Raw genomic sequence first — 22,127 nt, 5'->3', positions numbered from 1 at the left:
AACTCACTAGGGGGGACCAGAAGGGTTTGGGAGAGACCTTGTTTCCCCTAGCACCCCCTGGCATAACAAGGAATAACGGCCACAAATTGTTGGAGAGTAGGTTTAGATCAGACATCCGAAAGAACTACTTCATAGTTAGGGCGGCTAGGAGCTGGAACCAACTTCCAAGGGAAGTGGTGCTGGCTCCTACCCTGGCGGTCTTTAAGAGGAGGCTTGATGCCTACCTAGCATCAACCTCTTTTTTCTCCTGCCCTGGCAGGGGGTTGGACTTGAAGATCTATAAGGTCCCTTCCGACCCGGCGTCTATGATTCTATGATTCATACATCTCTGATGCCTTGACAACTTTCTCCTAAGGGCATTAATTAAGGATTCATCCCAGAAGGAATCCACCGAAAGTGGAAATATCAAAGTTTGTGGAAGTAATCTGCATGAACATTCCCATAACTTAAAAGAATCATTTTTAGCGTAATGGACAATCATAGGATTCCCAAAGTATTTATGTGGCTTTTTCAGAGATCTTTGATTAGCAAATACAAGTGCTGAGGGCTATCTTTAATATTCAGTTCCCAAAGAACCCCCTCCTGAATACAGAAGCTCAACAATTTAGGAGCAGTCTCTCTATGGACGCAAACATTTCCAAAAGATCTCTGATTATTCTCCTTCTTTGTGAAACTCAAGAGCCACTCAAGGCTACGAATCACTGTGCGCCAAAAAAATGACACAGAAAAACCTGAAAGCGTGTTTCTCAATTATGAGGTATTACATTTATGGTCTAAAAAGTCCGTGCTGGTATTTCCTGGGTGCCACCAGTGACAAAGAGCCTAATCAATGCTAGTCTCAGGTGGCTGGCTGGTCACTGCTTGGCAGAGGGCCCTGGTAGTGGTGCTGTCTTGAGCAGACAGAGATGTGGTTTGCGCACTGCCAGTTTTAGTCATCAAAGTGCCATTGCATATATGCATAGGCGACGTGGGGGGGCACCTGTCTCTCCTGAGATTGGCCGCCACTGCCACCACTGCTGGCATTGGCAGGCAGTCCCTGCTTGCCACAGTCCACCACCAACACCACTGTTGGCATCTGCGGGCAGTCCCCACTTGTCGCTCGCCATTCCCCTGCCGCTGACACCACCACCGGCATCTGCGGGCAGTCCTGGCTCACCACTGATGCTGCCACCTACAAATGGTGCCCCCCCAGTCTTGGGAGGAACCTGTCATTCATGCATATGTGCCTACACCAGAGTTGACCTTTCTGTAACCACGTTACCTTAGGTTTACCCAGGAAATCTTTTGAATCCAGCTGTTCAACTTCCTTCTTCCGTGGTCTGAACAACTCCCCCAGGGGGATCTGCATGGGCTCCAGAAAAAGATGTTCCTAGACCAGGTGGGGGAGATCAAACAAAAGTTGCCAGATAACATAAATGGAAGGTTTCTATAGAACAGAGAAAAGCAAACACTGATCCTCCCCTTGTGTTTGGTTAATGGAGATTATTCACTGTGGCTCAAAACTATTTGTGTGAACTTGAAAAAAAGGGTTACTTGCATTTAGCCAACATGTACAGGCTAAAATCACAGCAGATGTAGCCATGCCTCTGGTTTTAAGCTTACTGTGCTGGTATTAGGGAGGGATGAAGGGAGAGTATAAAATGAAATTTTTAAAGAAATCTCTAATCTGCTTTACTAGTGGATTTTCCCCTGTATCATGGTTCTATATACATTGTAACTATGGATTTACAATTAGGAAATAAAATTTACAATGGCCCTGGAAGGAATTAGGAGCATCATAAGATATTTGTCAATGTAAGAAAGGAGACAGGTAGATAAGATCTCATAGAGGTTTACAATACAGTAGATGGTCCAGAGGAGGCAAACCAGGAGCTCCTATTAACCATCTATGAACACATAAGAACAAGGGACACAGTGAAATCTGAGAGCAACATGTTTAAAACCATAAAAGAAGTTTTTCACAGTGCTTATCTTGTACACTAATTAGTAATTACCCTGTGGTTCTCACTGCCTGAAGATATCCCTGGGCGCCTATATATGTGCAAGGAGGCTGCTCTGACATGCTGTGTCCCCGTGCTAAAAAATGGTGGCGGGGCACTTTAACTAAAGCTCATTCGATGAGCCCTTGGTTAAAGCACCCCTGCTGCCATTTTTCAGTGCAAGGATGCTGATACATTTAATGCTCCGGTGGCTTTAATTAGAGCGGCTCTGAGAGCACCTCCCCACCCCACACTCCCAGACCACATCTATAAATGCCCACTGAGACTAACAACTTAGTAGGATCTGAAAAAGTATTAGCTATTTTTTATGGAAAATTAGGCCCTCCAGAGTTACATTAGGTATGATTTTCTGAATTAAACATTATAGGGGATCATCATACTTGAGATCATAAACATTCCCCAAATGATAGGAGTTAGAAAGATACTCCCCCCCGGTTCAGTTCTTTTACAACTGTCTGCAATGATGGTTTTTGCCCCTTCTAATGAAGCATTTGATAGTGATGGAAACAGGATACAAGATTAGCTACCACAGCTCTGGTAGGTTATCTCATCTTCTGTGTTCTGACAGGAAAACCCTTAGGTATTTAGGTAGGTAGACAGACTATCAGAAAGACTCTAATCACAGGAGTGTTCTTAGTGCAGATGCAGATGTTTTAGTTCTAGCCCAAGTCAAATGTATCTATAATTTCTCTTACTTGTATGCGCTTAAGGGCCAGGTCTAGGCTCCCCGTTCTTCCCTCAGGTCTCTGTACGATAGCGTTCTCCAGAGTTATTTTAGCTTCCTGCCACTGCCTAAGCCGGCACTGCGCTGCTGCAATATTGTACAGCACCTAAGAACAGCAACAGTGAGACTCTCTGATCAGTGAGATGAATCAATGTAAACAGAAGTAGATACCCTGAATTAAAGGTATGGTGTACCAGAAGATCGTGGACACACCGACCAGCCCCACCTTTCCCTTCCTATTGATTCCAGGGAAGATATTACACGAATCATGTCTTACAAAATTTCACATGCAGAGCGAAAATAAGAATTGTGCCTTTATAATGTTAGGTTTTCAGATCCCACAATGTATGGCAGTCACAGGCTCAAGTCAGGACTGAAAGCAGGGATACTAGGAGTAAATAGCTACATGGGGAGGGTGGGGAAGCGCTGTCACAGGTGGAACCTCTTTGATTGCAAACGGAAGACTAATCAAGTCTCCTGAAACCTCAAGAGCTTTCAGCTTTTTCCTTATGCATGTTGCATGGGTTTCTCCAAGTATGCAACCTGCTTTTTGTGATATCCATACTGTAGAGCAGGGGTGGCCAAATTCATCATGTATGGCACAAGTAGCATGGGAAGCCTCTGTGTGTAGCCTGCAGCAGATCTGGGAGGAAGCAGGAAGGACAGCAGCAGATAAATCAGGGAACAGAAAGCAGAGCTATAGATCAGATAGGGAGCAGAAAGCAGAGCAACAGGTTGGACAAGGGAAGCGGACTGACACATGGGAAGAGTGCAGGGCTTATCTTGTGCCCCCACTGCTCCACAGTATGCAGCGCACTCAGTGGGAGCATATTCATCAAGTAAGCATGGGGGGAAGAAGGAAGTAGAGGGGTGTCAAATGAGCATGACATAAGTTTTTTGACAGAGCAATAGAAGCAAGATAACATGTTATGAGGATCCATGTTCTGATCCTAAACCCTGGCAGAAGCTTACAGAGGAGTGTTAGTAAGCATATCCATAGCCAGAGGGTCTCATCATCTATATTTTAATATATTTGACCCAGTTTTAAAAAAGGATGGCCTTCAGACTCACTAAATTGGTATTTACAACTTTAAAGACCAATTTCAGAATCCAAACGAGAGACTTGAATGTAACTTTAATATATCTACATTGAAATGTTGGGTATAGTGTATAAGAGAAAGATGCTTATCTCTTTCACAGTGCTTGGACTTGGGATAAATCTTGGGTCCGTGGAGACAAGCTGTGTGAAGGAGGTCAAAAGGCTGAAGAAAAATAGCTGTTTTCCTTAGAAGCAAGCAAGTAATTACCATGGGGTAAATATGCTGTTTATCTGTTCCCATTGCATTGGCAAATGGATTGATACCTCCTACCTCACAGAAGACTTGTGAGGCTTAATTAAGGTAATGTGGTTGCTCAGTGGACATCAATGGCAAAACTAGTATTAGTCCATATGGGACAAGGGCTTGGCCCTTATTATTTACAAAATGTTTTTAGATATCTGACTGAAACATAATTAGAGCTTTAATCACAAACTAGAACTATTATTATCATCATTGTTGTCACTGGTGGGGCATGCATGCATTTACTGATGGCAAAGCTTTACAATGGCCTCTTGTTTAGATACACTGCAAAATGAGAAATCTGAGAGAAGATTAGCACTCAGAAAAAGTTTAAGGTCATCCCAAGACTGAGGCTTGTTCCAGAAGGTCAAAGCAGCAGAAATATGCACTCTGTGATCTTCCAAAGAAAGCCAAAGGAATACATATTTGTACATACCAGTGTGTGTGTCAGATTTCCTTGCCCCACTTCAAGCTTGACTGGGACCCCATGCTTTTTAAAACATACTTGTTGTGTTTAATGTTTTCATTGTTTCAAGGCAGCTGAGTGGAAGGAAATGTAGGGGGGTGGTCCTTAAAAAGATGCTATTGCTGTTATCCACTGCAAAGGCATTGAAAATGTTAAAAACTGGATTTGGAGAATGCCAAGGGCACCAAGTACTACATCAGGTATGAGAAGCACAAGTCATAAACAAAGCTGTCTGACAGGTTCTAGGACATGCCTGGCTGGAGACACACAATGGCTCTTTTCAAGTTTGAGGAAGTCTCTGTATTAAACCCTCTTATTCATGTCAGACTAGATGATCTGCTCAGGTCCCTTCCGACCCTAGAAACTATGAAGAAACTATGAAACTATGTACCTGATTTTCAGCCCAAATGGACAAAGAAGAAAAAGGGAGTGTGAGCACTCATATGCACATATTGTATCTGTCTCTACACAGGGCTTTTAGCTCCTTTTTAAGAAGTATTCGTAAGAGTAGGTTAAACAGAGCTGTTTTTTCCAGATAGGATTACACTAGGTATAGGCAGTCCTCAGGCTTATGATGCAATTGGTTCCTGAAAACCGTGTCTTAAGTTGAAACATCGTAACTTGGAAATATTTTCCCATAGGAACAATATTATAAATGGGGGACTGGTTCCTTTAGGATGCTAGATACAGCTGCGTCCAGCTGGTAAGTCTGGTGTGGTGGTAGGGGAGGGGGAAGGGAAGAGGTGTGGGGGTGCAGATCAAGGCCCCCCACGATGAGGGAGGGGCTGAGGCAAGTTGCTCATCTGGCGGCTCCCACCGCTTGTCCAGGAGGGCATGTGGGGGGCGTGCACCCCCGGAACTGCGCAGGTTGGGGTGGGTAGGACTGGGACTGCGCTTGGAGTAGGGGCTATGCTGTCCTGCCGCTCATCCAGCCAGGTTGGGATGGGTGCGGGACGGGGCCACTGCACTGACTCTGAATGAGTTGCGCACAGCACTGGGAGATGCCTCCTCCACACCACCCCTGCCACTGCCAAGGAGCCATGGCTCTGTCCTGTGCACACCCTGCCCCAGCTGACCGAGTGGCGGGAGTGTTTGGGGGGTGCCCCCAGATCAGGGTGGGTGGTGGGGTGGAGTGGGCACTGGAGTGGAGGCTATGGGGGGGCTGTAGCCCCCCCATAGGCCCCGCTACCCACCCGGAGTGCAGCCTGGCATAGCTTCGACCCACCTGCCCCACGCAGATCTGGGGGCACATGCCCCCCCATTCCCTTCCAGATGAGTGGCAGGAGTTGCCGGATGAGCCGCCAGATGAGCAATTTGCCCCAGCCCCAACCCCTCCCTCACTGCAGGGGCCTTGATCTGCCCCTCACATCCCTTTCCTTCCCCCTCCCCTTCTACCACACCAAACTTACTAGCTGGCCACAGCTGTATCCAGTGTCATAAAGTCAAAACCTATGGTGGAAGGTCAAAACAAGGTGTGAATTTATGAATTTCTTAAGTGCCATTCATCATAACTCGAAAAGTTGTAAGTCAAGGACTGCCTGTAGTTGCATGAGAGTCTTGGGAGGGAAGGAACTATAAAAGTGGGGTGGGTAGGGAAATGTGGTGGACTTGAAAGGATGTGTCCTTGAAAGTGACTGTTTGCAGCCCAGGGACTGCTCTTGATCCTGTGAAAATTGTTCCCAATGTGTATTCTGAGGACTGAATTCCCAGTGTGTGTTCTGAAGGAGCGTTACATCCTTCAGTCAAGCTCATGCAGTAGTTGTATGATAAGCAGCAGGTAATATGACTAATTTCTGCTCATATTTCATTCTCAAAGCTTTTACACCTTGCTGGTTTTGGCTCAAAAGGATCTGTACAGGACCTGTTGAGGGCATCTTTAGCTGCTCACAACACTGACTTGGGCCCTAAGAAGATGAAATTTTTGGGAAAGTAAGTCTACCACTTCAGTCAGAGGAACTAAAGAGAAACTTGGGTGTGCTCATCTCAGTGCATATAATCCATACACATTTTTCATCAGATACATTCTTAATATAACATTCTTGTTTGAATTTGGAAATTAGACAACTCTCCCTCAGTTTTCCAGTCTCATAGGTAAGTATCCAACCTAGATTAGGAGGAACCTATTAAAGCCTTCATGCGTGTCTGACTGCAGTGATATTACATCAAGGTTTTACTTTGAAATATAAACATCCTGATTACAATGGAGACAGCTTGGAAAGCACCTGAATGGTTGACACTGATCACCAATAACCTGAGAGGAGTGTTCTACCACCAGCACTCTTACCTCCCAGGCGTAGAGCATGTGCCGCAGTCCCAGTTGTTTGTAGTCAATGAAGGGGTTGTATCTTAACAGAGTGAGGGCCATGCGGCTGTCAAATAAGGCTTCTTCATACCTATGGTGTAGGAGAAGACAAATGAAGGTGAGAACGGGATACCAAAATTTGCAACAGAAAGTGCAAAGCTCAGGAACCAGTCTAGCAAAAAAAATTTCTCCTTTTCGCAGCAGTCTGAATTAGAGGAGATTTTACTGCAAAAATGAATAAACTCTTAGTCTCCCCGGAGAAAATTGACCTGTCCCTCCTTCGTTGTCTTTATTACAATAAAGACTGCTTTTGACTCATAAAATCATAGAAACTTAGGGTTGGAAGGGACCTCAGGAGGTCATCTAGACCAACTCCCTGCTCAAAGCAGGGCTGTCCCCAACTAGATCATCCCAGCCAAGGCTTTGACTACCCAGGCCTTAAAAATCTCTAAAGATGGAAATTCTACTACTTCTCTAGGTAATCTGTACCAGTGCTTCACTACCCTCTTAGTGAGAAAGTTCTTCCTAATACCTAATTTAAACTTTTCTTGTTGCATCTTGAGACTGTTGGACCTTGTTCTGTCACCTGCCACCACTGAGGACAGTCCAGCTCCATCCTCTTTGGAATCCCCATTCAGGCACGTGAAGCCTACTATTAAATCCCCCCCCCTCAGTCTTCTCTTCTCCAGACTAAATAAGCCCAGTTCCCTCAGCCTTTCCTCCTAAGTCATACACCCCAGTCCCTAACCATTTTCATTGCCCTCCATTGGACTCTCTCCAATTTGTCTTCATCCTTGATGTAGTGGGGGACCCTAAACTGGACACACTACTCCAGGTGTGATCTCACCAGTGCCAAATAGAGGGGAATAATCACTTCCCTCAATCTGCTGGCAACACTACTACTAATGCAGCCCAGTATACCATTAGCCTTCTTTGCAACAAGGGCACACTGTTGACTCATATCCAGCTTACTGTCCACTGTAACCCCCAGGTCCTTTTCTGCAGAGCTGCTGCTTAGCCAGTTAGTGAGACCCCAGAGCACCAGTTGTGGTGTGGGATAAGAACACCCCGGTGGCCCTGGGAAGGGGCAGAGACGGTATACCCCAGTGTGGGGGAGAAGAACCATAGGGCTGAGTGCCCAGTATGTTTACATGTCTAGAGTTGCCCCGGAAGGGGCCAGAGCAAGCTTAGACCTGGCTGGGTAATTGGCTGGCCACAACCCCGGTGAGGGTCAAGGGAGAGGCCCAAAAGACGGTATGTCTGCCACCCAAGGTACAAACTAACTAAGCCTATGGCCTAAGGGGCCTGGTCCAAGGAGGAGCAAGGTAGCATAAGTTGTCCATGTGAGAAAGAGACCCTGTGAAAGGGGGTGGAGTGTGAGAGGCCCAGGTGAGAGGAGGGCGGTATGAATGTGAGTGTGTCTGAGGCCTGACAATGAGACCTAAGCTTGATCCAGCTGTAGGCCGGGAGCACTGTCATCTGGATGCCATCTGTGAGGCTTGGGCTGCGGTGTCAGGAAGGATCAGAGCTGTAGATAGTGCTCCCTGGCATCGGGGCAAGAAAATTAACATCATAATTAATTAAGAACAAGGTGTGGCAGGTGAGTCAGGTGGGTGGCGTGCCCAAAGACAAGTGGGGAAAATAGCATTGTGGCTAGTCGGGGAGCCCTACTGACCTGTGAGGTACCCTTGGTCTTTAACTGGAGATGAGTCCTTGCCACTTGATGTTGTGGTAGAACATGAGAGCAAAGCAATGCACAGTTATGGTCAGCAATGTTTCACCATGCACAGCTATTTCCACAGCATGTTTTGGAGCCATGTCAGCTGGATCTTGTGCAGTCTGAACAAGCGCATGTATGGCACATTGCCTATCATACGGCCCTCGATGGCTTGCCGAAACTCGGTATCTGGCCCTCCCCAAAATAATTGCCCGCCCCTGGCTTAAATGCTCTCAGCCATAGGTAAAACAGGCCAGGATCCATCTTCCAGTGTAAGTGGAGTGGCACTCTGCCACCTATGCTCAAAGACGTAAACTGTGCAACAGGGGATCTAAAAGAGCATCTTTGTAGGTGGCCGTGAGAATTTGGCTCAGTGTCAGCCCCAGAACTAAGATAAGTAAGCAGAGAACAGCTTGCCTTCAGCTCACCCCAGAATTTGAGAACAACAGGTCACTTTGTGCAAGTAAGACCTGGAGAGTATGGAATAAATAAAAGGGATCAGAATAATCTGGAGTTGGAGCTGGAGACCATCCAGTCCAGCTGTGCCTGCAGGTTCTCATACTGATCTCCCTCCAGGGTAAATCAGGAATAGAGCAAATGAAGTCAGTGGAGCTACATCAGTGAAATATCAATGAGATCAGAATCAAGCACAGAGCACATTGTCAACATATGCAATTCACTGCCAGGGGAGGTCAGAAGGTCACACGTCACAGAGGTTTTCAGAGAGACTGATATGGGCAGTAACGTATAAAATCATGTGAGCAATGTATAATTGTTTTTCCTGCTTCTAGGCAGAAACTGATTACTGTACAGTCAAGAATACTTCCCCCCCTGTGTATAAGATTGCACAATTGACTTATTTAATATTTCACTATTATTTAATAGCCATGCTAGTGGGATAACAGGTCTGTTAGATCATTTTTTTAACCTGCTATGGTGACTTCTAAATTTCAGTTTTTTGCTCAGTCACTGATGGATCTTGGACATACTCAGATACAGTAGTTTTAGAGGAAATGTATGGTTTATCAGTTATATGTATTTAGTTTTCTGACTACTTACTTTCTGGATATCTGTATATACACATAATATATCACAACAGTTAGAGGCTGGTTTCTGTGCCTAGCTATGCCACTAATTCACTATGTGTCTTCTGATATATCACATCCCCTCTCTGAGCCTCTGTCTTTTTATGTGTCAAATAGAGGAAATACTGAGTTATCTGATGATAGTGTTATGAGTTTTACTGATATTTGTAAAGTACTTCCAGATCGTTGGACCAAACGTATTTTAGAAGTGCAAGGACGTATTAACAAGAGATAGAAGCAAGATTAATAAGCACTGCACTTACTTGTCTAACTGCAGACAGACAAACCCTCTTTGAAAGAAACCAACAGCTAGACGATTGTCTTTGGTAACTGTTTTATCAAATGCCTAAGGAGAAAGATGCAGACACATATTACAAATCTGTTATGCTGCCCAGTAGAGCTTGTGATTGCAAAGCTTCTGTTAGAACTACAGGACAGGAAGGCTGAAACACAAGAGTGTGGGGAACAGAGAGAGCTCAGGATTTGGCTCTGTGTAAGCCCTCACAGTGAGCAGGCAGCAGGTTACAATCAATCCCGGGGGAAAATGATGGAATGTCACTGAAGTAACCCTGCTGGGCATCAGGACTGTGCAATCCATGCATCTGTGATCTGAAGAACTACGGGCCTGGAGCAAATTTTGTTTTTCACCCCTGGAAAGCACCTTGCACAACTCCTTCCCAAGATCTAGAGCCAACTGAGATGAGCTATAGGAAAAAAAACACATTGAGTCCCTCTTGGTGTACAGGAGGATCATTGAAAGAAGATGGTGATCGAGTAGGAGAAAGTTGCAGAGCTTGCTTTCCAAATATTTGTGCAATTGTTCCATCACAGATCTCAAAAAAGGCAAAACAACAGTGCATATATTTACATTAATGAGCCCCCCATAATTTCCTAGTCATGTCTCATTTCAAGAATTTTTAAGAGTTTATTTGGATATGCTATGACATATGAATCAAAGGCACAGTTTTCAATGAATAAGAAGTCTTTATTGACTGGAGGAATGAAGGGGGGAAAGAGGATGAAAGAGAAATAGGTTTGGTCTGAGACTTATAGACAGAAAAAAGAATGTATATTGTACAGCACCAGATAACCATCATTTCCTCTGAACAACATGCTATATCGTTTCTTCAGTTGCTTAGTCTTTCTGTCTTCCATTCTTTCTGTACAACAGCTCACCTGAAAATCCCCTAGGAAATAATATCATGCCATTCCTGTCTGAATTCACTGTCCTCTTGCATTTCCAGATCAAAGTAAACACAAAACACATGCTTCCCTTCTGTCTATGTTAGTCTGTGTTAGCCTAATTTTGCTTTTCCCTCTCTCTCTTACCTGCATGGCTCCCTCAAGATTCCCTGTTAAGAGATGCACACAGCCTATGTTGAAGCAGATCCTAGCAGAAGGCTCTTCAATACTAGAGAAGATTTTCAAAGCAGATTCCCAGTCTCCCTTATCCACAGCCAGGACTCCTTCATGCCAGCCTTTAACTAGGTCTCGATACGCCATTGTCCTTCAATGAGCACAGGCAAAACAGGTTGCTTTCTAAAGCCTGTCAGGGACTGTTTGGCTGCTTGCCTGAAACCTCTCTTAGCTTTTTTACAAACAAGGAAGTGCAACCTCTAGAAATTCCTTTTACTGCTAAGCACATTATTAAGACACACTTAGATTTAAAAGAAATAAATAAACCTAAAAGCTGTCCACTTAAATGTTGACTATTTTGTAACTGCAGGATATACAGAAGGTGAACATGCCGTTTCAGTGACATTGATTTAAAAGCGATAGAACTTAGAGCAGGGTCTGACCCTGATGTACATATTATATAACAAATATAACACATATCTGATATTGAAAATATTCAGGCTGTTTAGACAACAAAAAAGTAAGAAGGGACATGATGGGTATATGCATAATGGATAGACAGGAGATTATAGAGTGAGAAGGATTGTTTACTGTTTCTCCTGAAAATGGGAAGAAGTGAAAGGCACCACATTTGAAAGTAATCATAGAGAAATATATTGTAGAATTAACTTGTGGAAGATATCATTGATTTCAAAACCTTAGCAGGGTTTTATTTAAAAAAGGCATTTAAGATGATGAGAACACCCACAAGTATGTTAGATTAATGCTTTAGAAACAAAACACTATTAATATTTTAGAAACAAAAACATTTCAGGAAAGACAATCAGTGGAAAGAATCTTGTGCAGCTTTAGGAGTTTTGTTTTATTGGTTTGCTTTCATTTTAACAAGGATTGAGTTTCATTGATATCTTAACACAAATCCCTGCCTATCACTTGTGAATTTCACAAGGTTTCTCATACTTTTCCCAGAAAACTCTTAATGGTGAATATCTCTGGTATGTTACCATCTCTGTTTTTTCTCACAACCAGCTTTCATAAAGAAAAAATTATGAATATAAACCTTCAGGCTTTGGGGCATTATAGCCATTGAGGGTTTAGGAAAAAACATCCAGTGTTAGTGAATTATTCCATAATTTTCAGTTATGGAAAACTTTCATTTGTCTTTTAGTACCTAGTACTTTGTGTCAGATGCATGAAACTGAAGTAAATCTACCACTGGTCTCATCTGTGTCATGATTTTAATATCAATGAGGCATAGATAGAGGATGGGGTAGTGGCAGCCAGAAGCGGAGAGGAGAGGATCAGAAATTCACTCCTTCTTCCATGAACTCCCTCTTATCTCCACACTACTTTCCTCTTCAACCGCAGCTTGTGGGTCTGACTGTGGCAGAACCCAGGATGTGCCTGTTGGCAAAGGGGAATTTGCATTCAGCTGTCCTGGATTTTGCTCTTTCCCTTTCCAGTGTCTCCATTCCTCCATTACATGGTCGGAGCTGGGATTTACCCATCCTGATACTGGATGGAGGTGTGAGCACATATGCATGAACTAGGGCAGAGCTAGGAGTAAAAGAGAGGCTAGAAATAGATGTTGCCAAATGAAATGGATCAGCCGTGCCACGATGTGTCCCACCGCAGCTGCTTTTCTTCATTGGGTGAAACACACATTGCCCATCGTCCCACCTGTTGATACCATGGGACAACGAGAGATGTGTTTTCCTGGACCTTCTGGGACTGAGTCTTGTACACCCTGGGGATTCCCACGTAGGATCGGGCCCCTCAAGCCCTGGAGCGCCTGCCGGCTTTACCCGCTGACAAGACCTGCCCCCAGAGAACCTGGGTCTGGATAAGAAGGAAAACACTGACTTTCCCATTTACCCACACCAGTCCCTGGAGATCCCAGGGGCAGGTCTCAATGAGTGGGTCCTGGTGGAATCCCCTGCCTTCACACAAGGACCAGCTGGGCTTTCCCCACATGCGGAGAGGCTCCCTTGGAAATCCCAGGGATAGGTCTGGATACATGGTCGCAGACCAGAGGCACTGGCGATCCCAGGGCAGGAAACCCCAATTTTCCCTGCTTATAGAGACACCCCCTGCAATCCCCCAGGGTGAATGTGTGCAGGTGGGGAAAGCCAGGCAGGTGCTCCCGGGGCTCGCTCCTGAGGTGTCCAGGATCAGGACCCTTGAGCCCCTGCCCCAGGCCCGCTCCGGTCCACCACAGCCGCCGGGCAGCATAAATCAGCACCATTTATGCGCACCGTGGCCTGCCAAGGGGCAGGGACCAGAACAGCCTATTTGCCCCCACTGGTGCTAGCGCCCACACAGCCAGGGCAGCACACATGCCAGACACTGCGCACTGCACACAACATGTTGCCACGGAAGACCGGTGCGGCCTGCGCCTTCCCCACCCCTGCCTGCACCCACCCCGGCTCCCGCCCTGGGCCCGCCACAGCAACGTGCGGGAAGAGGCGTGATGCACAGCATCTCGGCCCCGGCTCCCGGCCGGGCCCGCCTCTCCGGGCTGGTGGGTCGACGGCCAATAATTTCGGGGGGCAGCTGAAAAGAAAACAGGGAGGGGGGTGAGGCCTCCGGGTCGGAACGAGGCCGAGCAGGGTAGCGTCCCGTGGCACGAGCAGCCCAGAGATAGGGGAAGGACTCTGTGGTCCCCAGGGTGCCTCCCCGAGTAGATGTACCAGTAATTTGGCCAGGGCCAGGAGGAGTTGACCAGGACTTGGCCGGGCAGCCGAGGTTGTGCAGGAGGCGATGCACCAAGGTCTCCCCCTGCTCACAGCTGGGGCAGCTGTTTGGGGAGTTTGCAAAACTCCAGGTTATGCGCCTGTGGTGACATCTCCGTGGAAGAGTCATCAGCTGGAGTCCCCAGGGGCTCGCAGGGTCAGGGTGGAGCGGAGGCTGGTCCAAGTGGGGGCCTTCATCCTCGCTGAGGCTGTCCTGCCCCTGGGTGCTCAGATGCCAGTCTGCACAGACCCAGTCAGTGCCCAGACTTGTGTCCTTATGCCTAGCACCCCCCAAACACAGCACCAGGAAGGGAGGTTTTTCGGGAGAAAATGGCTCCAGGTAAGGAGCTCCAGATAATCCAAGGCTGTGAAGACAAAGTTTATTTCCATTTAAAATGGCCCGTGCCATCACATTGCTGCACCTTCAAATCTGCAGGGTTTCAGGTGGGGAATTTATGAACTACCACATTGCAAATCTTAAGATTAGGCTTCAGATGCTGTAAGTGAATGACCCATTCTTGATCAGTTGTGTTGAAAGTCCTACCTTCAAACCCTTTGTCAAGGTGATGCAGGCTGTGACTGAATCCTGTTATTTCTGGTCAACAGTGGATATGAATGAATTCTCTGATACTGCATGTTTCTTTTCCTTGTTCTGTTTCCCAAATCTGGGAGTCACTTCGCTATGTATGGTGACATTTTTTAATTGAGGATGTGAAAATCTGTTTAACTGCTTTGAGTGAACAACCCAGGGGATTAATAATGGAGTTTCCATAGGAATTTGCCTGAGAGGAGAGAATTGATCTTATGCTTTGGGGATAATTGACTGAATCCTTGTGTTCAGGCCTCTTGTGGATTTTTAAAAATGTCTCTCTAAAATTCTTGAATATTGGTTCAGGTGTATGACCTTAAATGTATATTTGGGCTTTACTTTAGTGATCCTGGTAATAATCCCCAATGAGAGGGTTTAGGATCACTAGGGCTACAAACGGATGCTGCATTTGTCCTGGGAGAAACCATTTTCTTTTGGGACAAATTGTGATACTTTGGATGTCCTTATTTATTGTCCCAGGACTAACTCTAAAACGGTTTGCAGGATAAGAAGTGCTAACAGTTTATCCCATGATATTGCAAGGTGCAGCTGAAGGGCTGTTTTGGGTTTGCATCATTGGATCAGTGGTAGAAAAGCAGCAGTACGTTCAACTTGATTGGAAGGGTGATTCGTGTACACACCAATCCTGTGACTTTTCTGTTCTGGAGCAAGCACAGGTGCAACTGGTCCTGGGACAGATGCAACATCTGTTCCTAGTGTAAGTTTAAAAGCCAGATAAAAGTGCTCTCAAAGAGTGGCCAACAACAGAATTTCCAAGGGAGTTTGTAGGAGGGAGTTCAGCAGCTGCTTGATAGACAACTTGGCCTCTGTGAAAATTAGTGATTTAGAGCAGAGATGTCAAATTCACATTGTGGCCTGGGTCAGATATGGACTGCAGGTTTTCTCATCATCTGTACCCAGACTATGGGGCACGGGGAAGCTGTGGTGGCATCAGCAGCTCTAGCTCCAGCCCAGGGCAGATGGTGGCCACTCCAGCCCCTGTGCCACAGCATGCCCTATGTGATGGTGGCAGCTCCAGCTCTGGTTCCAGCATGGGGCACATAGTGGAGGACTGGTGACCAGGAAGGTCGGGCTGCAACAGTGCAGATGGGCAAAGTGACTGGGGGACGGCCGGGGTTGTTTCAGCTCTCCCTTGCCCTCCTGCTGCCAACTGCCATGTCCATCAGGCATTGAGTACAGGTTTCCCTTGCTTTATACAGGTTCTGTATGTGCAAATTCCCTCTTATGCGATGACCCTTTTTATACCAAAAGTCATTATATACCAGGTAAATTCACACTTAAGAGATCGATGTGGTGGAAGCCTGCAGTCAGCTGCTTTGTGCGGGTGCATTGTGGGAGTGATACACACCAAAATAAAGTCTCCTGTGTGGATCTGTTCTCCTTGCTCATTTTTTGTGATACGTGTTTCTGTAGTGCCATCCCTATTATGGTAACTTTCTCCGCTGCCTTCTGCTTGTGTGTACTGTCTGCTGTTGGTGAGTACCAAAATTGTCTTGTAGAAGTGGTTGAAATGGGCCTGGGGTGTCAGTATACCCTAACTTTCTACAATTCTAAGATTATCCTGGAAATGAAGTAAAAATTATATAAACACCAAGATCTGCAAACATGGACCCAAAGTATCATTGATACAATGTATCCAAATTGTGAGGGGCATGTAAGGACCCCTTTTTTAAAACAGTCTATATACCAGTGTTAGGAACCTGGATTCTCATGTACCAGAATGTGTGATTTGATTGTTACTAATGAATTTTGGACTAGCTCTTTTGCCTGGCATGTTAACATTTGTTACAACTTATTCTGTAAAGGTAGAATGTCCAAAGGGGTTGACCTGTGGCAAGTTTACATAAAGATACTACTGCTTGTTACAAAGTGCAGGGCATCTAGAATCACAGGATCTCAAAATCTAATAAAATCTAACTAGTAAAAATTAAGATGGGCCTCTGGTACAGGCTGCTTGCGCTCACTGGAGAACAGAGTTGGTCCTAAAGCATGCATCCATAATTTGTCCTTAACGTATAGGAAGGGAAACTGTTTTCAGAGGTGGGTTCAACTGGGAGCAATCATCAGACATCTCACACAGCCGGTAATAAAACTTCCTTAAAGTTTTACAAGTATTTAATTATGATTTCTTGACATAGAAAACTCTGAATCCATCACAAGATAATTCAATATGGACTCTCATTCTGCAGACAGAGAAGAGTTAATCTGACCGGAAGCTTACCAGTTTACCATTTACAAGTGATTGCAAAATGTTTACATTTACCCTGAACAAACAGAAGTTGTTCCAAACTACTGTTTTATATACTGGATTTTCAAAAGGGCCTGTATACAAAGCTTAAAGCCATTTTTGGTATAATTGATTGTAAATATCAAATTTATGGCAGGAAGCACTAGCAAAAACTGGGAATTAGAATCATAGAATTGTTGAAGGATAGGCTCTTCCATGCTTCAAAACCTACAATTCTAGTTACAAAAAAATGGCAGAAAGAAGGCAGTCTGGTTAATATGAATGACTGTATATTGGAGTCCACAAAAATTAATGTTATCAACAACCAACAAGATTAAAATTATTATAAGACATTTAGAAAAACACATTAGAGGGTCAGGCATAGACCCATTGCTAGAAGCTAACCAGTGATGCAGAAAAGGAAGAAGAGTTCAATTTCTATTTTGTATTGGGATGAAGCAGGGTAATGTATCCATCCCTGGGATTTTATAGGAACTACCTTGACAGTTCTCTGGATCAGTAATGTTTAAACAAGTCTTGGAACACAGGAATTGGAGGACTGCAAATGTAGTCCCTATATTTAAGGAGGGTACAAAGTAAAAAACAGTAATGTGAAGAACTACAGACTGGTTAGCCCTGGGGTGGGCAAATATTTGGGCCAGAGCACCACTTAATGAGTTTTGGTGAGCTGTTGCAGGCCAGATCAGCACCCTGCCTTGCTCCCCACCCCTCTCTCATCCCCCCACCCACAACAGTTAGCCAAAACTCCCTAAATGGTAGATTACTAGACTGGCCCTGGACCCCTGCAGGCAGGGTGTAGTCAGCTGAGTGGCTAGGGCTGCAGGTGTGTGGGGAGCAGTGTCCAGGAATGGGATGGGTGGGCAGGGGCAAGGGTGGGTCCAGGATTGTGGGCAGTGACAGTGTGGGGCCGGGGCAGAGCTGCGATCTGCTCCCCACCTGACTGGTTGTGACCAGCCCAACCCAGAAGGGCCCATGCACCTCTGGCTCATGCCTGTGACCCACCTCCCACTGGCCTTGCCCCAGCACAGGTGTGTGTGGGGAGCCCCAGTACAGCGCAGCCGTGAAGTGGCATGATGCAGCAGCATGGGCCAGTCCCAATGAATTATGACCAGATTAGGCTGCCTGACACTGTCAGCTGTGCCTCTCTGTAGCCATGCTGTACTGGGGCTACACTCCCCCCCTTGGGTGAGGCCAGTAATGATCCCTTGTGCAGGGAGCAAATTGTGGCTGTGCCCTGGCCCTGCATTGTCATGACCCCATGATCCCCAGCCCTGGCCTTGTCTGCTTGTCTTGCTCCCAGATGCCTCTCCCCACCCAACTGGCAGCCCTATCCCATCTGCCTGGCTGAGTGCACCCTGCCCACGTGGGCCCCAGGCTGGTCTCCATGGAGACCCCATCTGCTGACTCTGTCTGGCACCCCTGGCAATAGGTGTGGGGTAGATGGGCTGGGGAACCTGGGCAGTGGGGCTGGGGCTGGCAGCAGCAATGCCACTGGCAGTGGCAGCTGGAAGGAGCCACCACCACAGGGGCTGTTTGGAAGTTGAGTCTGGCTGCCATGCCATCTCGTGCTGCTGCGTGCCCGAGGGCGGCAGGACTGGCCACACGTGCTATGATCTGGGCTGTCACCATTTGCAGACAGGATCTAAGTTAAATGCTCCAGGACCAGAGTGCCAGGGGGAAGAGGGAAGACTGGTTCTGAGGGAGAAACACAGCCGAAGTTGCCCCTCAGGTTCTGAAGAAGGACAGCAGGTGTTGGTTTATGTTACCTATTTGTCGCGTGCACACTTGCTGACCAGCCTGGGAAGGAAGCTGGGTGAGTGACCTGCTTACAGGGAGACTTTGTTTTGAAAAGAGTTATTCAGAAGGGCTTAGAGTTTATCAGAGGTAATCCTGAGCCTTCACTGCATTATGGCCCAAAAGTGCTAAGGCTATCTTTAAATGTATCAGAAGGATAAAGTAGAAGTAGGTGAAGCAATCTTACCTGTGCATGTAGCACTGATGAGACCCTGCTAGGGCCCTGTGTCCAGTGTTGTCCATGCTTCAGGAAAGACTTGAAAATACTGGAGCACGCTCAAAGGAAGACCACAAAAATGGTCCAAGTTTGGAGAGTAAACCTGAGGAAGTGAAACTTAAGCAAAATTTACTCAAGCTTATTGAAGGGTCAAAAGGTTATGCTGACTCTGTACAGGTATTTATTTGTGGGAAAGAGATCTGATATTGGGCTCCTTTTGATCTTGCTGCCAAAGACAAAATAAAATCCAGTGGTTGGACGTATAACTTAGATAAATTCTACCTTGAAATGTGATCCCTTTTTGTAACAATGAAAGTGATTAAATATTGGAACAGCTTACCAGGGGAGGCAGTAAACTGGTTTGACTAAGACCGATTCCTTGTGATTTCTATTTTGCATTTTTTAAATAACGTATGCGCAGACAAGTGCTAAAGCAGAGGTAATTGATCAAAAAGAAATTTCAACATATAGAGAAGAACCTAAAGAAATATCCTCTGTATTTCTGCATATGAGTTTAGGGATTGAGAAGCAGAATCTGCAGGAATTGTGTATATTAGAAATAATTATGTTTAGCAGACCTGGTGCAGGGCGAATTTTGTCATCCCCTTTTCCGTTGAGTTTTGTGCTTGCAGCAGCATAACCCAGCAATCTGTCAGCTGTTTTAATCTAACACATTATTTAAGTCAGGGTAGGGGCTTGATCTCTCAGCTCCTTAAAAACTGCATCAGACTAACATATAATGGACAGAATTTATGTGTGAATTCAGAAGGGAAAACTAATACCACAAAGTTTTCCTTAGCTCCACATCACAGATGGTTCATTTTCTAAAGAAACTTACATTGTGTTTGTCCTCACTATAATAGATGTCAAATAGGAAATGAGCACAGCTCCAAGAAAATGGAATGAAAATTCCTGTGTAAATTGGAAACACTTAAATCTCTCCTGTCCCTAGTGAATTTGGAGGGTTAATTACAGCTTTTCAAGCATTTTTATGTTAAGGGTCAGTTTTTAGTACAGATATTGTGGATGGATACTTCCTCTCTTATTTGTAAATGATAACAGAAAGAGAAGCTAGTCTGCACATCTCTCTCTTTGTCAAGTGCAGCAACTGCTTGTATGGTAAAGTACCATTAGGCAAATATTTCATGTATTTTTGCTATCTTCAATATGATATAAAAGCTGGAAATAATGAGGAAAATACCAGCACCATTTGATCAGCCAACTCTCTGTGGACTTGGGGTCACCAACAGACTAGTTTGGAAAACAGTTAAACATTTTTTAATTCTTCAAGACAGTCTCCTCCTCATCAACCAGATTTTAACAGTTTTAGATTTCAAAATGTGTTACTGAGTTTGAAAGTTTTGCTAATTGCTTAGCCAGACAAATTCTTCTTCCATATACAGCTCCATGGGGGTTTACAGGACTTTATAAACAAATAATAATGCAACTCTTCAAATAACTTACAGTTTTAAATGGGACAAAGTGGAAGAAGGGATGATGACAAAGGCATTGTAAAGTTTATGAAAAAGGTAGAGTTACAGAAGCATAAACTCATTTGATACCCTTTGTGTTAACTAAACATCTGTTTCCTGTTTTGTGTGGGTTTAAACAAGACAATTTTAGCAAAATTAATTTAATGTAAGAGGGTTTGTGGATAGTGTCTGAGGTAGAATTGAATGGCCCAGATTCAGGGTGCAGTAGGAGAATGTGTCTGCATGGCATGTGGGATCAAGGAGGATGTTTTAGGCAGAGATGTGGCCCAGGAGAAGTCTTACCATGTGAATGATAGAGAGCAGTCTTTTCTGTGAAAGAAAATTCTCCTGGTGTTTCTCTGACCTTTTTCAGAATCTGTCTATGGGTATGTTGGAGCAGCGTAGACTTGAGCATGAGCCTGGAAAGGCTAAGGAACTAGGTTTCAGGCAGCCCGAGCTCTTTTCCTAAATCTAGCATTAACTTGCTGGGACGATTTGGACAAGTGTGCAGATAGAAAAGTGTCCAATAAGTGCTAACTGTTATCAGGCCTACCCTGTTACACACGTCATTAAGTAGTTTGAGCAAGTTATTTAAGCCCAGCATGTCATTTAAGCCTGAGAGTAGTTCCATTGAAATCAATGGGACTCCTAATTTACTGAGAGAGAAGCATGTGCTGGAGCTCATTGCTGGATCAGATTACAACGTCTTAATATCAGTTTTTTACCTGTAAAACAGAGTAGATGGTACTTACCTATCTCCATAAAATGTTTATGAAGAGATTATGGTTTATTGGTTAGGTGCCTTGTCATAACAAAGTTGGTATCTTTATTTAATCTAAAGAAATGGCCTTTGGAAACCATAGGTAGTAGCTTAGTTGTTTGGCTCCTCCTAATGAGTCTGTCCATGTCATTAATTTGTCTCCCTTAAAGTTGTAATCTTCATTGGCACCCATCAGTCTCAGGAGCCCATGGAGATTATGCCTTTGGTGGGTCATTGGGTACCACCACCTCTTCTTTCGTGGCTGAGGAGTCTGATGGGCAACAAGCAGACCCTCCAGCAAGTTGCACGCAAACTCAGTTGAGCTTGCACCGGCATGCCAAGTACCATCTTGTCTTGCTTGCTTCTGACTCCTCTTCTCTATTTCATCATTGAACCTCTCCATCGCGAAGTGACGTAGACCCTGCTTCACAGCGTCTTTTCACTCACAGTGGTCTGAAGCAATTGATTCTTAGAGTTAGCCATTGATGAGCAGCTCACAAAGGTTTTTCCTGCAGACATCAACAAAACTGAGTCTGAGCTGTCCCAGTTGATGTTTGCCAGTGGCCAGCTCACTGTAGAGTACGTCCTTGGGGATTTGGCCATTGCTCATATGATTCACAGATGGTGGCATCTCTGTCTCAAGAGCATGAACATACTCCTGAGGATATCTTGGCCCATTCCAGAACAGCAAAGTTGGAGATTTTGTCGTGCCATGTTATGCCCAGAATATGGTGGAGACATAGAAGATGGAAACTGTTAGTTTTCTTCCTTGGCATAAGGAGTCCATGTTTTGTTGCCATTCAGTAGAGAACTAAGTATGCAGGCACTGTAGACAGACATCTTTGTTAATAGAGTGAGCGCTCAGTTTTTCTAGACTCTGTTTTGAAGTTTAGCCATGGCGTTGCTTGTCTTTCCAATGCAAACATTAATTTCAGCTTCCAAGCCAAGATTGTGTGAGGCAGCAGAGCCCAAGTAAGTGAATTTTTTAATCACTTCCAGGCTTTCATCATTTATTTTTTCTTCAGGAGAGTGGTCAACTTGTTGACCTATGACTACTGTCTTCTTTAGGCTAATGGTCAGACCAAAATTATCACAAGCATGAAACAAGGAAACCATGAGATTTTCATAGAATCATAGAAGTGGGGTCGGAAGGGACCTTATAGAGCTTCAAGTCCGACCCCCTGCCAGGGCAGGAGAAAAAACTGGGCTCAAATGATCCCAGCTAGGTAGGCATCAAGCCTCCTCTTAAAGACCCCCAGGGTAGGAGCCAGTACCACTTCCCTTGGAAGGTGGTTCCAGATCCG

General features: G+C 45.2%; 1 protein-coding gene and 1 long non-coding RNA gene across 3 annotated transcripts in view; one reads left to right on the top strand and one right to left on the bottom strand.

The window, feature by feature from the left end:
• The window catches only part of NOXA1 (NADPH oxidase activator 1), a 23,476-nt gene extending 12,263 nt beyond the window's left edge, over positions 1-11,213 (bottom strand). For both annotated transcript variants that reach the window (XM_019540511.1, XM_019540513.1), the window contains exons 1-5: positions 10,964-11,213; positions 9,898-9,980; positions 6,815-6,923; positions 2,696-2,830; positions 1,262-1,369 (exon numbers count right to left, since the gene is read on the bottom strand). In XM_019540511.1, the coding sequence (XP_019396056.1) occupies positions 1,262-1,369; positions 2,696-2,830; positions 6,815-6,923; positions 9,898-9,980; positions 10,964-11,137 (609 nt within the window). In that variant the 5' untranslated portion in view covers positions 11,138-11,213. The remainder of the gene's footprint in view (positions 1-1,261; positions 1,370-2,695; positions 2,831-6,814; positions 6,924-9,897; positions 9,981-10,963) is intronic.
• Positions 5,916-21,307, top strand: LOC109313794. Its single transcript, XR_002102146.1, has 3 exons — positions 5,916-6,073; positions 9,153-9,155; positions 21,297-21,307. It is a non-coding gene; the product is annotated as an uncharacterized LOC109313794 (long non-coding RNA).
• Positions 21,308-22,127: the final 820 nt, after the last annotated feature.

The sequence above is a fragment of the Crocodylus porosus genome, unplaced genomic scaffold (assembly GCF_001723895.1).
Source record: "Crocodylus porosus isolate Cpor-Errol unplaced genomic scaffold, CroPor_comp1, whole genome shotgun sequence".
In the NCBI taxonomy this organism is placed as follows: domain Eukaryota; kingdom Metazoa; phylum Chordata; order Crocodylia; family Crocodylidae; genus Crocodylus; species Crocodylus porosus.
Note: the sequence above shows the minus strand (reverse complement) of the source record. Positions and strands in the feature narration are given on the sequence as shown.